Source organism: Hyla sarda, chromosome 4 (assembly GCF_029499605.1).
Source record: "Hyla sarda isolate aHylSar1 chromosome 4, aHylSar1.hap1, whole genome shotgun sequence".
In the NCBI taxonomy this organism is placed as follows: Eukaryota; Metazoa; Chordata; class Amphibia; order Anura; family Hylidae; genus Hyla; species Hyla sarda.
In genome coordinates, this window is record NC_079192.1 from 39,938,682 (window position 1) to 39,952,905 (window position 14,224).

At 43.1% G+C, this 14,224-nt stretch overlaps 1 protein-coding gene across 5 annotated transcripts in view; it reads right to left on the reverse strand.

The window, feature by feature from the left end:
• The window catches only part of COL5A3 (collagen type V alpha 3 chain), a 213,826-nt gene that overhangs the window by 132,873 nt on the left and 66,729 nt on the right, over nt 1-14,224 (reverse strand). For 3 of the 5 annotated variants that reach the window (XM_056570607.1, XM_056570606.1, XM_056570605.1), the window contains exon 4: nt 5,185-5,347. In XM_056570607.1, coding sequence (XP_056426582.1) covers nt 5,185-5,347 — 163 coding nt within the window. The other 2 variants (XM_056570608.1, XM_056570609.1) reach the window with 2 other exon arrangements.

The following is a 14,224-nucleotide window of genomic DNA, read 5'->3' on the forward strand; positions in this document are numbered from 1 at the left end:
AGTCCCGTCCAGGCAGATGTCCATAGTAATTCTCATCCCACGCCTTTCCCCAGTGACACCCCCTCCCCCCCCCCACTCCAATGAATATTGTCTGTACCACAACAAAACATACAGTGCATGGGAAACCAGTGACATCGTTCTGCGTTACTGGATGTCACAGGGGACGGGATCGTAATAACACTAATATTGTGTCCTAGCAAAACTGCTGACCGCCGAATGTTCCCGCTCTGATAAGTGGCCACAAGTGAGAGGCTCTCCGACCCCGCTCCTCTCCGATCCCGCTCCTCTCCGATCCCGCTCCAGTGCTTATATATAGAAATGGCACAAGGCGCCGGCTATAAGACATTCCCATACTGTAACCGGATGAGATATAGTCATCGCCCCTAAGGGTTCTCTAAAGACACTCGAAAACACTACTGTATATTAAAGGGGAACTGCCCCCGAACTGATGATACATAATACTTGACTTGGCAATCTACATATTCACACAGGGAGATTTTACTGTGTTATTTTGTGCAAAATTCTGCAGAAATTCCAGAAATCAAATAAAAACCATGTGGTCTCCTTAACCCCTTAAGGACTCAGGGTTTTTCCGTTTTTGCACTTTCGTTTTTTCCTCCTTACCTTTTAAAAATCATAACCCTTTCAATTTTCCACCTAAAAATCCATATTATGGCTTATTTTTTTGCGTCACCAATTCTACTTTGCAGTGACATCAGTCCCCATAGGGACCTATAACAATGCACACACTGATCTCTTATACTGATCATTGTTATCCCATAGGGACCTATAGCACTGCACACACTGATCTCCTATGCTGATCACTGGCGTGTATTAACACGCCTGTGATCAGCATTATCGGCACTTGACTGCTCCTGCCTGGAACTCAGGCACGGAGCAGTCATTCGTCGATTGGACACCGAGGAGGCAGGTAAGGGCCCTCCCTGTGTCCTGCAAGCTGTTCGGGACGCCGTGATTTCACCGCGGCGGTCCCGAACAGCCCGACTGACTAGCTGGGATACTTTCACTTTCGCTTTAGAAGCGGCGGTCAGCTTTGACCGCCGCTTCTTAAGGGTTAATACCGCACATCGCCGCGATCGGCGATGTGTGGTATTAGCCGCGGGTCCCGGCCGTTGATGAGCACCGGGACCGACGCGATGTGATGCGGGGTCGCAGCGCAACCCCGCTTCATATCGCGGGAGCCGGCGCAGGATGTAAATATACGTCCTGCGTCGTTAAGGGGTATTTCAGACAACATTTTTTATATATATATATCAACTGGCTCCGGAAAGTTAAACAGATTTGTAAATTACTTCTATTAAAAAATCTTAATCCTTTCAATAGTTATTAGCTTCTGAAGTTTTCTGTCTAACTGCTCATTGATGATGTCACGTCCCGGGAGCTGTGCATGATGGGAGAATATCCCCATAGGAACTGCACAGCTCCCGGGACGTGAGTCATCAGAAAGCAGTTAGACAGAAAATAACAACTCAACTTCAGAAGCTAATAACTATTGGAAGGATTTAGATTTTTTAATCAAAGTACCGTATTTATCGGGGTATACCACGCACTGGCCTATAACACGCACCCTCATTTTACCAAGGATATTTGAGTAAAAAAAGTTTTTTACCCAAATATCCATGGTAAAATGAGGGTGCGTGTGTGCGCGTGTATACCCCGATACACCCCCAGGAAAGGCAGGGGGAGAGAGGCCGTCGCTGCCCGCTTCTCTCCCCCTGGTTATCGGCGCCGCTGCCCGTTCTGTCCCCCTGACTATCGGTGCCGGCGCCGATAGCCAGGGGGAGAGAAGCGGCGCCGACAGCCAGGGGGAGAGAAGGGGCAGCGGCACCCATTGCCGGCGCCACTGCCCCGTTGCCTCCCCCCATCCCCGATGGCATAATTACCTGGGTCGGGTCCGCGCTGCTGCTGGCCTCCGGCGCGCGTCCCCTGCGTGGTTGCTATGCACGGCGCGGCGCATGACGTCAGTGCAGCGCATAGCAACGACGCCGGGGACGCACGCCGGAGGCCTGCAGCAGCGCGGACCCGACCCAGGTAATTATGCCACCGGGGATGGGGGGAGGCAACGGGGCAGCGGCGCCGGCAATGGGTGCCGCTGCCCCTTCTCTCCCCCTGTCTGTCGGCGCCGCTTCTCTCCCCCTGGCTATCCGCGCCGGCAATGGGGCGCCGGTACCGATAGTCAGGGGGACAGAACGGGCAGCGGCGCCGATAGCCAGGGAGAGAGAAGGGCCGGCAGCAGGGCTCTAGACCCCAGGAAAGGCAGGGGAGAGAAGCGGGCAGCGACAGCCTCTCTCCCCCTGCCTTTCCTGGGGGTGTATCGGGGTATACACGCGCACATAGACTTTAGGCTAAAAAATTTTGCCTAAAAAGTGCGTGTTATACGCCGATAAATACGGTAATTTACAAATCTGTTTAACTTTCCGGAGCCGGTTGATATATAAAAAAAATGTTTGGCCTGGAATACCTCTTTAAGATGACCTCTTTTTTTAAATAGGCACCATTATTGGAACAAGGTTTGCATAGATCAATAATAAAAGCCAATATAAGAATTTTTGTAATTTATGTCATCAAATAAAAATGTTCTTTTCTCTTGTTACCAAACTTTATTCCCTTCCCCCTCCCGCTGCTCAGTTTTTCTTCTCTGAAAATCAACTCAGCTTTGTCCTGTGTCTGCAAGACAAATAATACTAATACAAATCTATGGAGGAGGAAGCTCCGCCCACCAGCTCTGGAAGAACTGAAAATTAGAATTGAAGCCTGCAGAGCCAGAAGATGAGGAGCTGACTGCTGATCTGTATTGCTTCTCTAATCTCAGTCTCACATTGGCAATACAGTGGTCCCTCAAGTTACAATATTAATCGGTTCCGGGATGACCATTGTATGTTGAAACCATTGTATGTTGAGACCAGAACTCTATGGAAACCTGGGAATTGGTTCTGAAGCCACCAAAATGTCATCCAAAAATAGGAAAAAGTGAGGATTAAAGAAAAATAAGCAGATAACTAATATAGATAAAACAAATCCTTACATATAAAAGTAAGAAAGTTCTGCTGTGAGCTGTAATCACTGTCTATGTTAGTGATTCCCAACCAGGGTGCCTCCAGCTGTTGCAAAACTACAACTCCCAGCATGCCCGGACAGCCAACGGCTGTCCGGGCATGCTGGGAGTTGTAGTTTTGCAACAGCTGGAGGCACCCTTGTTGGGAAACAATGGTTTATGTAGAGGACAGGAGCCACCCTTACTTGGTGTCCAAAGGAGCAGAAGAAGTAGTACAGAACTTGTAGTTCCTCCCTGTACTGTAGGAGGCACTACCAGACACCAGTCAGTGCATGCACTTCAGTAATACAGGTGATTTACCAGTAAAATGTCCATTCTGATTGGTCAGTTCCTCCAGTTGTGACATGTCTCACAGATCTGGACTGTCCGTAGCATTGTATGTTGAGTTTGGTTTCAAGTTACAATGGTCCAGAAATGACCATTGTATGTTGAAACTATTGTATGTTGAGGCCATTGTAAGTTGAGGGATCACTGTACAAATGTGTCCTCCAGTGGCCACTACAGGGCAAATGTAGAATTACATGCCGGACTATACAGTAAATGGGTGATCATGTAATGCATCAACACGCTGGGTCTGCCAGAACGGGCCACCCTCGGGTAATCCACACATGTGAACGTACCCTAATGGAGCCTGGGTAAATGCTTGTTCTTCTGGCAATTGCTTCGTCCTCACCTCATAGGGAACGTGCAACCAATGAATCGGCGTCAAAAAAACTGATGCTCGTTGGTCGCACCTCCCCTCACCTAATAGGGAAGGCACAACCAATGAATAATGTCCGCAAAGGGTTACACAATCGATCCAGCGATCATCTGTGCAGCCCTCCCTGCACGATAGTCAAGCCTTGAAGAAGACTCACCAACCAACTCCGAATCTACAAGATCAGTAGTTATTTAAAGCAGTAAATACATAAAGAAAAAATAGACCAGCTCACCGCCCTGTAGAAGTAGCCACTGGAAGGGTAGTTGGTGGAGGAGCACGGATGCAGGTCAAACCGTGTAGCCAGTTGCAATAGAATCCAAGAAGGAAAAGGAAATCCATCTCCCCCGAAAAATATAGAATAACGGTATAAAAACACAAAAAATGTATTTCATCCTTTGAAAATCAATGAGATGGTGAGAATTAAAAGCAGAGATGAAACGCAGACGCGTTTCGAACCATATGGTTCTTAGTCATGACTAAGAACCATATGGTTCGAAACGCGTCGGTGTTTCATCTATGCTTTTAATTCTCACCATCTCATTGATTTTTAAAGGATGAAATACATTTTTTTGTGTTTTTATACCGTTTTTCTATATTTTTCGGGGGAGCTGGATTTCCTTTTCCTTCTTGGATTCCATTTAAAGCAGTGTTTCCCAAGCGTAGTCCCCAAGTCCCCCCAAAGGTCATGTTTTTAGTTTTTTTTATATAGTTATGGTCATTGCATTAGGCATCAACACCATTATATCACCTGTGAAAGACTAGGGGAATCCTAAAAACATGACCTGTTGGGGGTGCTTGAGGACTGCGCTTGGGAAACACTGATTTAGAGCGTGCATCAGCCCATTAAATGGACTGATGTACCCTCTAAATTAGTGTTTTCCCAAGCTTGGTCCTTTAAAGGGGTACTCCAGTGGAAAAAAAATTTTTTCAAATCAACTGGTGCCAGAAAGTTAAACAGATTTGTAAATTACTTCTATTAAAAAATCTTATTCCTTCCAGTATTTATCAGCTGCTGTATGCTCCAGAGGAAGTTGTGTAGTTCTTTCCAGTCTGACCACAGTGCTCTCTGCTGACACCTCTGTCCATGTCAGGAACTGTACAGAGCAGGAAAGTTTTGCTATGGGGATTTGCTCCTACTCTGGACAGTTCCTGACATGGACAGAGGTGTCAGCAGAGAGCACTGTGTTCAGACAGAAAACAACTTCCTGTGGAGCATACAGCAGCTGATAAGTACTGGGAGGATTAAGATTTTTTAAATAGAAGTAATTTACTTCTTATAATTATTTCTATAAATGCCCACATAATGATGCCAGACTGCCCCAGGACACTTATAGGAGGAACGTCAACCTGTGCACGTCCCTGCTAAGGAGACCCTCATGGCAAGGGACTGCTTGTTTTGAGGACCTACCTCAAATACTTCCTCGTCGAGTAGTCGTGTCCCAAACAGGGTGACACCATCCGTGCTGATGATGGGATCGTCCCCTCGGTCCAGGTAATGGGTCTGCTTCTTCTCGCAGTCAACGACCATGGTCACGTTTTTTCCTTCTACGCTGATTCCAATTCGATGCCACCTGTAGAGAGCGACGGGGGAGGATTATGAGGGTCGCGTTTGTACCGAATATTGGGTTTTAAAATAAATCAGGGCAATATTCACAATCTCTGTTTGGTGTTTCCCAACGAGGGTCCCTCCAGCTGTTGCAAAACTACAACTCCCAGCATGCCCGGACAGCCTTTGGCTGTCCGGGCATGCTGGGAGTTGTAGTTTTGCAACAGCTGGAGGGACACTGGTTGGAAAATTCTTGTCTAGACAAATAGCGAAAAACACAAAAATCAGCGAAAGCGTGTAAACGAAGAAATGACTTTGAAGTGAGGCCTTTTAACAATAATAATATCCTACTATCATCTTGAAGAGCGCGACATTTATCTGTCAGACTGTTGGCATGCCGTTACCTGCCACCTACCATTCTCATTCCGGAGAATGTCTTTAGTGTTATTTCAGATACTTTACATTCTGAGACTAGTGTTGAGCGCGAATATTGGCAATTCGTATATTTATCGCAAATTTCGCATATTCACAAATATAGCGCTATATATTCATAATTTTTTTTAACGAATATATATATATATATATATATATATATATATATATCATCACTCCCTGCTTCCAGCTTGTGGTCTAAATAAGGCTCCTATACTATTTACTGTATTAGACTGGAGAGCGAACATTCACAAATATCGTCACTAAAATCAGATAGGTAGACATATTCGCGACTATGAAATGACAATATTCAAAATGAAAAAATGTCGTAGACCCATTATCACTTCTGTAAAGACCAAAAACTAGGAGATAGATGGATAGATAGATAGATAGATAGATAATACAGATAGGTACAAAGCAATAGATAGGTAGATAGTTGTCCACATGCGCATACGCGTATGCTAATACACTCACGCGCATTTATGCAAAGCCTAAATAACCGCAAATATGTCAAATATGCGAATTTTGCGAATATAGGACGAATATTCGTCCGCATATTTGCGAAATATCGCAAATTCGAATATGGCATATGCCGCTCATCACTATGTGAGACATTATCATTTTCTACTCACGAATATAACTACTATAATACTGCTCCTATGTACAAAAATATAACTACTATAATACTGCTCCTATATACAGGACTATAACTACTATAATACTGCTCATATGTACAAAAATATAACTACTAAAATACTGCTCCTATATACAAGACTATAACTACAATAATGCTGCTCCTATATACAAGAATATAACTACTATAATACTGCTCCCTATATACAAGAATATAACTACTATAATACTGCTCCTATATACAAGAATATAACTACTATAATACTGCTCCTGTATACAAGAATATAACTACTATAATACTGCTCCTAAATACAAGAATATAACTACTATAATACTGCTCCTATATACAAGAATATAACTACTATAATACTGCTCCTAAATACAAGAATATAACTACTATAATACTGCTCCTGTATACAAGAATATAACTACTATAATACTGCCTCCTATATACAAGAATATAATTACTATAATACTGCTCCTATATACAAGAATATAACTAATATAATACTGTCTCCTATATACAAGAATATAACTACTATAATACTGCTCCTATATACAAGAATATAACTACTATAATACTGCTCCTATATACAAGAATATAACCACTATAATACTGCTCATATATACAAGACTATAACTACTATAATACTGTCCCCTGTATACAAGAATATAACTACTATAATACTGTCTCCTATATACAAGAATATAACTACTATAATAATGCTCCTATATACAAGAATATAACTACTATAATACTGCTCCTATATACAAGAATATAACCACTATAATACTGCTCCTATATACAAGACTATAACTACTATAATACTGTCCCCTGTATACAAGAATATAACTACTATAATACTGCTCCTATATACAAGAATATAACTACTATAATACTGTCTCCTATATACAAGAATATAACTACTATAATACTGCATCCTATATACAAGAATATAACTACTATAATACTGCTTCCCATGTACAAAAATATAACTACTATAATACTGCACCCTATGTACAAGAATATAACTACTATAATACTGCCCCTATGTACAAGAATATAACTACTATAATACTGCTCCTATATACAAGAATATAACTACTATAATACTGCTCCTATATACAAGAATATAACTACTATAATACTGCTCCTATGTACAAAAATATAACTACTATAATACTGCTCCTATGTACAAGAATATAACTACTATAATACTGCCTCCTATATACAAGAATATAACTACTATAATACTGCTCCTATATACAAGAATATATCTACTATAATACTGTCTCCTATATACAAGAATATAACTACTATAATACTGCCTCCTATATACAAGAATATAACTACTATAATACTGTCTCCTATATACAAGAATATAACTACTATAATACTGCTCCTAAATACAAGAATATAACTACTATAATACTGCTCCTATATACAAGAATATAACTACTATAATACTGTCTCCTATATACAAGAATATAACTACTATAATACTGCTCCTATATACAAGAATATAACTACTATAATACTGCTCCTATATACAAGAATATAACTACTATAATACTGTCTCCTATATACAAGAATATAACTACTATAATACTGCTCCAATGTACAAGAATATAACTACTATAATACTGCTCCTATATACAAGAATATAACTACTATAATACAGGTCCCTATTTACAAGAATATAACTACTATAATACTGGTCCCTATTTACAAGACTATAACTACTATAATACTGTCCCTATATATACAAGAATATTACTACTATAATACGGTTCCTATATACAAGAATATAACTACTATAATACTGCTCCTATATACAAGAATATAACTACTATAATACTGCTCCTATATACAAGAATATAACTACTATAATACGGCCTTCTTTGTACAAGAATATATAAAAATAAATCACATGGCTTATAGTAGTGTGTTTGTTGCCACACCACTGTTACTGAACCTAGAAGGTCGAGAGGCCCAGTGACAACCCCACAATCTCTATTAAATCAACAATCAATCCTTGGAATGGAGAACCTTGTCACTAGTCCCTTTTACTTAACAGTCCTGCCCAGAAAGGGTGCAGGAGTTTGGGCATCTTTCAGGGTGCCAAAATAGGGGGGTGGCAGCATTTGGACATTAGTCTCGTTCATAGTCCTTCACAGAAGAGGTGCTGGAGCTCGGGCACCTAGGTCAAGGGTGCCGAACCATGTTGTGGCAAACCTTTCCCTTACTTTGATAACTGTAGCTTGGAAAGGGCCGACACTAACCTGCATTATCTACTATACACGGCTTTCCACAGAAGTGGGTGCAAATACTTACACCTTGTTAAAGGGTGCCAAATCATTAGCTTTCTCAGTAGAATCGGCAGATGATTCTTGATAAAGGGGCATTTTCACAGTTGCTACTTTCTGTGCATCACTTCATAGTGGTCCATAGAAGGGGAGCAGTAGTGCCCAATAGTAGGGTTGTGACCAGTGCTAGTCACACCTAGATGGTGAGGCCTTGACCACCAAAGGTAATACCAAAGGAGTCCAAAAGGAAGGTGTTGTGTTTCATCAACAATCCCACCTGTGTTGATACACAGTCCCGAAAGAAGGGAGGAGGATCTAGGGGGTTGACTATACGAATGTGAAGGGGACTTTTATGAACACCCAATGCACACACCTGAAGGACAACAAACACCAACACATCTATATCTGAAGGTGGCAATACACTTTAGATAAATGTTGGCCAAACATGCAGATTTAGATGGGGCAGACCAACTGTCTAATATGGGGGTTTCCCAACTTTTCCTCAATGGCAGATGTTGGGTCAAGCCATTGGATTTCAACATGCCAAACCCTTTTGTTCTCAAAGGAGATAACTCCCCTTTCCAAAGATGGAACACATTAATCATTGGCCAAGCCAAGCAATCAACTAAAAGTTATCTAGAGCGTATGCTTAGCTTTACACAGGGCCGTCTCCTCCTATAGACAAAATAAGCAGCCGCCTAGAGCGCCCTCTTGATGTGGGCGCTGTTTTGCCCACAAGAAAGTTATTTCACCACTTACTTTCACCGCCGCTCACATTCCCCCCCCTCCCCCGCTCCCCAATGCCCTCTTCCAAGGCAGACAGGCTCATCACTCAGGTCAGGTCCTGCATCCTGACATTGTGTGCCTCCAAATAGTCCCCTAAACCCCCATCCCTCATTGACCACCCCTCCACCCCTGGAACACTGTGAATAGGGCATAGGGGCAATGTGACTGGGGCATGGGAGCAATGTGAGGGGTGCATGAGGGCAATGTCAAAAGGGCATTGGGGCACTGTGAATGGGGCATTGTATGTGGAAATAAGGATCTCTGTATAGTAACTTTATTCAGTAACAGTAGAGTGTAAAAAAGAGGTGCTCCTAAGGGGCAGGGCGAAGGGGGCCGCAAAACGGAGCTTTGCCTAGGGTGCAAAAAATCCTTGCACAGTACTGGCTTTACAGTTGGGTCCAAATGCCAAATCTGCACCATGTCCCCCGTCTAGCATGTACCATTGGTAATACTGGTGTATTATGTGTCAAAGATGCAATTTGGCCCTTCTCAGGAACCAAGGTTTGGGTGCAACCTCTGCACCACCCTATAGCTTTACCACTCGAGGCTGGGTTCCTCTCTACGTTCTTCAGCCCTATACATAGCTTATGTCAGTGGTCTTCAAACAACTCCACATAGTGCAAAACTACGACTCCCAGCATGCCCGGACAGCCGTTGGCTGTCCGGGCATGCTAGGAGTCGTAGTTTTGCAAGAGGTCCACAGTTTGAAGGCCACTGGCTTATGAGCTTTGAGTGTGTGTATTTCGAGGATCATGAAACCTCCTAAGGGTGCGTTCCCACAGGGCATATACGCAGCGTATTTGACGCTGCGCATTCCTTGCTCACTATACACACAGGGCTTTCCGGCGGCAGCCCTATGTGTGTAGTGAGTTTTAGAGGCGGGGCCGCGTGGTGGTGTGTCTGTGACGCGCGGCTCCACCTCCAAAACGCACTGCACACATAGGGCTGCCGCCAAAAAGCCCTGTGTGTATAGTGAGCGAGGAATACGCAGCGTATTTCCCGTTACTGCTCTAAATTTTCAATACGCTGCGTATACACCCTGTGGGAACGCACCCTTAGGGTACATTCCCACCTGGCGTATTTGCTGCGTATTTGCTGCTGCGTATTTTATTTTCCCATTGAAGTCAATGGGTAGGAAAATACGCAGCAGCAAATACGCAGAAAAATACGCCAGGTGGGAACGCACCCTAAAAGCGGAACAACCATCTTCCACTTATCAAGTCTCATCCATAATCCACCCCGGTGACAGACTTGTACATTTGCCAGGGTGTCGATCACCTGACATCCTACACGGAACATCATACTAATTGTGATGGTGTAATCCGATAAGTACCAGTAACTAAAAGTCACAACAAACCACAAAAAAAAAAAAAAAAAGATTCATTTCATCTGATTCACAAGTGACTTTTAGTCTCCCAATTGTCGACTTATTCCTGGACCTTCACCAAGTCGTTGAAATTTACTTTCTTCAGTCAGATTACTGTGCGAGTCGTAATTGAATTTGTAACCCCGATATGCAATGTATTTACAGATTTGCCGGTTGCTACTGGAATCTGTCGACAGCTTGTCGACAGATATATCCCTGACAGCTTATTTAAAGGCATAACTTGACATTTCTGGGCCTCAATGGCGAATCTGTAACTGGGCCCCCACCTCTTATGGAACATTTAAAGTCATGGGGGAAGATTTATCAAAACCTGCCCAGAGGAAAAGTAGCTGAGTTGCCCATAGCAACCAATCAGATCACTTCTTTCACTTTTGAAAAGGCCTCTAAAAAATGAAAGCAGCGATCTGATTGGTTACTATGGGCAACTCAGCAACTTTTCCTCTGGACAGGTTTTGATAAATCTCCCCCATGGTGTCTACATGTGGGACATGGGGGCCTTTGGGGTCCCTTCAGGTATAACGGCCTGAGAACGGGTGCTTGCTTCAGCATGTACTTTGTCAGCTATAGATCTAACTGTGGTACAAGGACCATATTAGGCTGCATTCACACCACGTTTTCGCAATATAGTCCCCGGTAACATTTTCAATGTGAAAACCGTATGGAAGCGTATTGAAAACCGTATGCATTGACCCTCCATTGAAAACCGTATGCCAAAAGATGCCTCCGGTTGCAACCGTTTTGCATCTTGTACGGTTTTGTCCGTTTTTTTTTCCCGTACCCAAAATCGTAGCCTACCACAGTTTTTGGTCTGCGTGAAAAACCGTATTAAACCGTATGTGTTTTTTTTGGGAACCGTACAAAACCGTGTGTGCGTACGGTTCCATCAGGTTTGCGCCATCCGGTTTTTGACTTTGCACAGTTTTTTTTTCTTGGAATTTCAATCAAAGAAGTGAAACTTTATTCATAATGGAGTGAAAAGTTAAAAACGGATGCAACCGGACATCATTTTTCAAACCATATACCGTTTTTAACCGTGTACGGGTTAAAATTTGTACACACGTTTTGATACAGTTTAGTCCGGTTTTGAGGAATCCGTTTTTCATCAAAAACCTGATACGGGAACTGTTTTGCAAAAACGTGGTGTGAATGCACCCTTATAAAAATTTATTTTTCAATGGATTTTTTTTTCACAACAAAAGGGGTCATTTGCTTTAACCCACCCTGTTACACATGTCCTCTACTGACAAAATGTCCAGAGGTTGTCCAATAGCTGAGATCCCAGGGATTACCTTTGAAGTTCATGAGGACCAGGCAGTAAGCATTTAAAGGGGAACTCTGGCAGATACAAGTAGAAAACAAATGTTTTCAAATCAACTGGTGCCAGAAAATTAAACAGATTTGTAAATAATTTCTGTAAAAGAAATCTTAATCCTTCCAGTACTTATCAGCTTCTGTATACTACAGAGAAAATTGTGCAGTTATTTCGAGTCTGACCACAGTGCTCTCTACTGACACCTCTGTCCATGTCAGGAACTGTCCAGATTAGAAGCGAATCCCCATAGAAAACGTTTCCTGCTCTGGACAGTAAATGACACGGACAGAGGTGTCAGCAGAGAGCACTATGATGAGACTGGAAATAACTTAAAGGAGAACTCCGGAATATAAAAATTGTCCCCCATACTGCCGGCAGTAAAAAAAATAAAGATGTACATACCTTCCTCCGCTCCCTCGGGGCCTCCGGTAACTGGCTCAGGTCTCCGCCGTGATCCTCTTCCTGGTTGCCGGTGGTCGCCGAGTCATACTACACTCAGCCAATCACCAGCCGCAGTGAAGTCCCGACTTGGCCGGCGATAGGCTGAGCGGCAGTGGGAGAACGCTTCAGGACACAAAATTCTTCACTACACCAGCATCTGCTGCCGGGGCCGAAAACGTCACACGGCCGCTCAGCCTATCGCCGGCCGAGTCGGGACTTCGCTGCGGCTGGTTATTGGCTGAGTGCAGTATCACTCGCTGCCCACCAGCAACAAGGAAGAGGATCGCAGCGGAGACCGGAGCCAGTTACCGCAGGCACCGGGGGAGCGGAGGAAGGTATGTACATCTTTATTTTTTTACTGCCGGCACTATGGGGGACAATTTTTAGGTTCTGGAGTTCTCCTTTAACAAACTTCTCTGTAGTATACAGCAGCTGATAAGTACTGGAAGGGTTAATATTTTTAAATAGAAGTAATTTACTAATCTGTTAACTTTCTGGAGCCAGTTGATTTGAAACATTTTTTTTCCCACTGGAGTTCCCCTTTAATTCCCCTGCAAACAGGCGGAACTTCTGCCATGAGGCTCACTTGGTTAATAGCCTCAGGCAGAGCCACCTGCTGTTAGAAGGGGGACGGCACAGAGGTGACCCCTTTTCGAATCCATTATGTGCATTTACAGCATGGATAGGGTGAGGGCGCTGGCTGCTGCCTGCAGCCGACAGCAGCCGGTTATGACCAACATCAGAGATTACATCCATGCCGGCGGTTGCAGCATTTGAACAGTTTTTGGCACACATCTCCGGTGTCTAGGGGTTGATATCGGCACCCCCACAATGAAATCACAGGGTGCCGATCAGTTGTCAGGGCAGCCCAAGGTCATAGCTAGGCCTATGGCAGGCAGTATCAATACAGCACTGATCTAATAGATCAGTGCAATGCATATGCATCATAGGGAAGGCTAAAAAAAAGTGTTAAAAAAATATATAAAAATAAAAAGGTTTACGAATATTCCAATTAAAATAAAATGTAAAACAAAACAAAAAACAAAACATATTTGGTATTACTGCGGATTTGTCAGAACTATTAAACAATCCAATTTCTAATCCTGCATGGTCAATGGCGTAAGTGCAAAACATTTAAAATGCCCAAATTGCTGATTTTGGGACAGCTTCTTTGAGTCAGAATAACATAAAAGGATATATGAAAACAAGTTTTCTAAACTAGACAAACCATTTAAGAAGCAAATAAATGATCACATAGAACAGATATCTAACCATATCCATTTCCACCAATAGACCAGAATTGGTGGAAATGCATTTACCTAAAACGCATCTTAAAGGAAATATCTCATTGTACCAATGGTCAGAAACCCATCAAACAGCTTATTTAACTGGAGGATAATCAGCCAGCCGCTCCTTTCCGCTGCCATTCCCTCCTATGATGCGTAGTGGCAAGTGTTTTCCTTAAAGGTGTACTCCGCTGCCCCAGCGTTCGGAACATTTTGTGCCGAACACTTGGAGCGGGTGGTGGGGGGTCGTGACTTCACGTCCACACCCCTCGTGATCTCACATCACACCCCCTTTAATGCAAGTCTATGGGAGGGGGC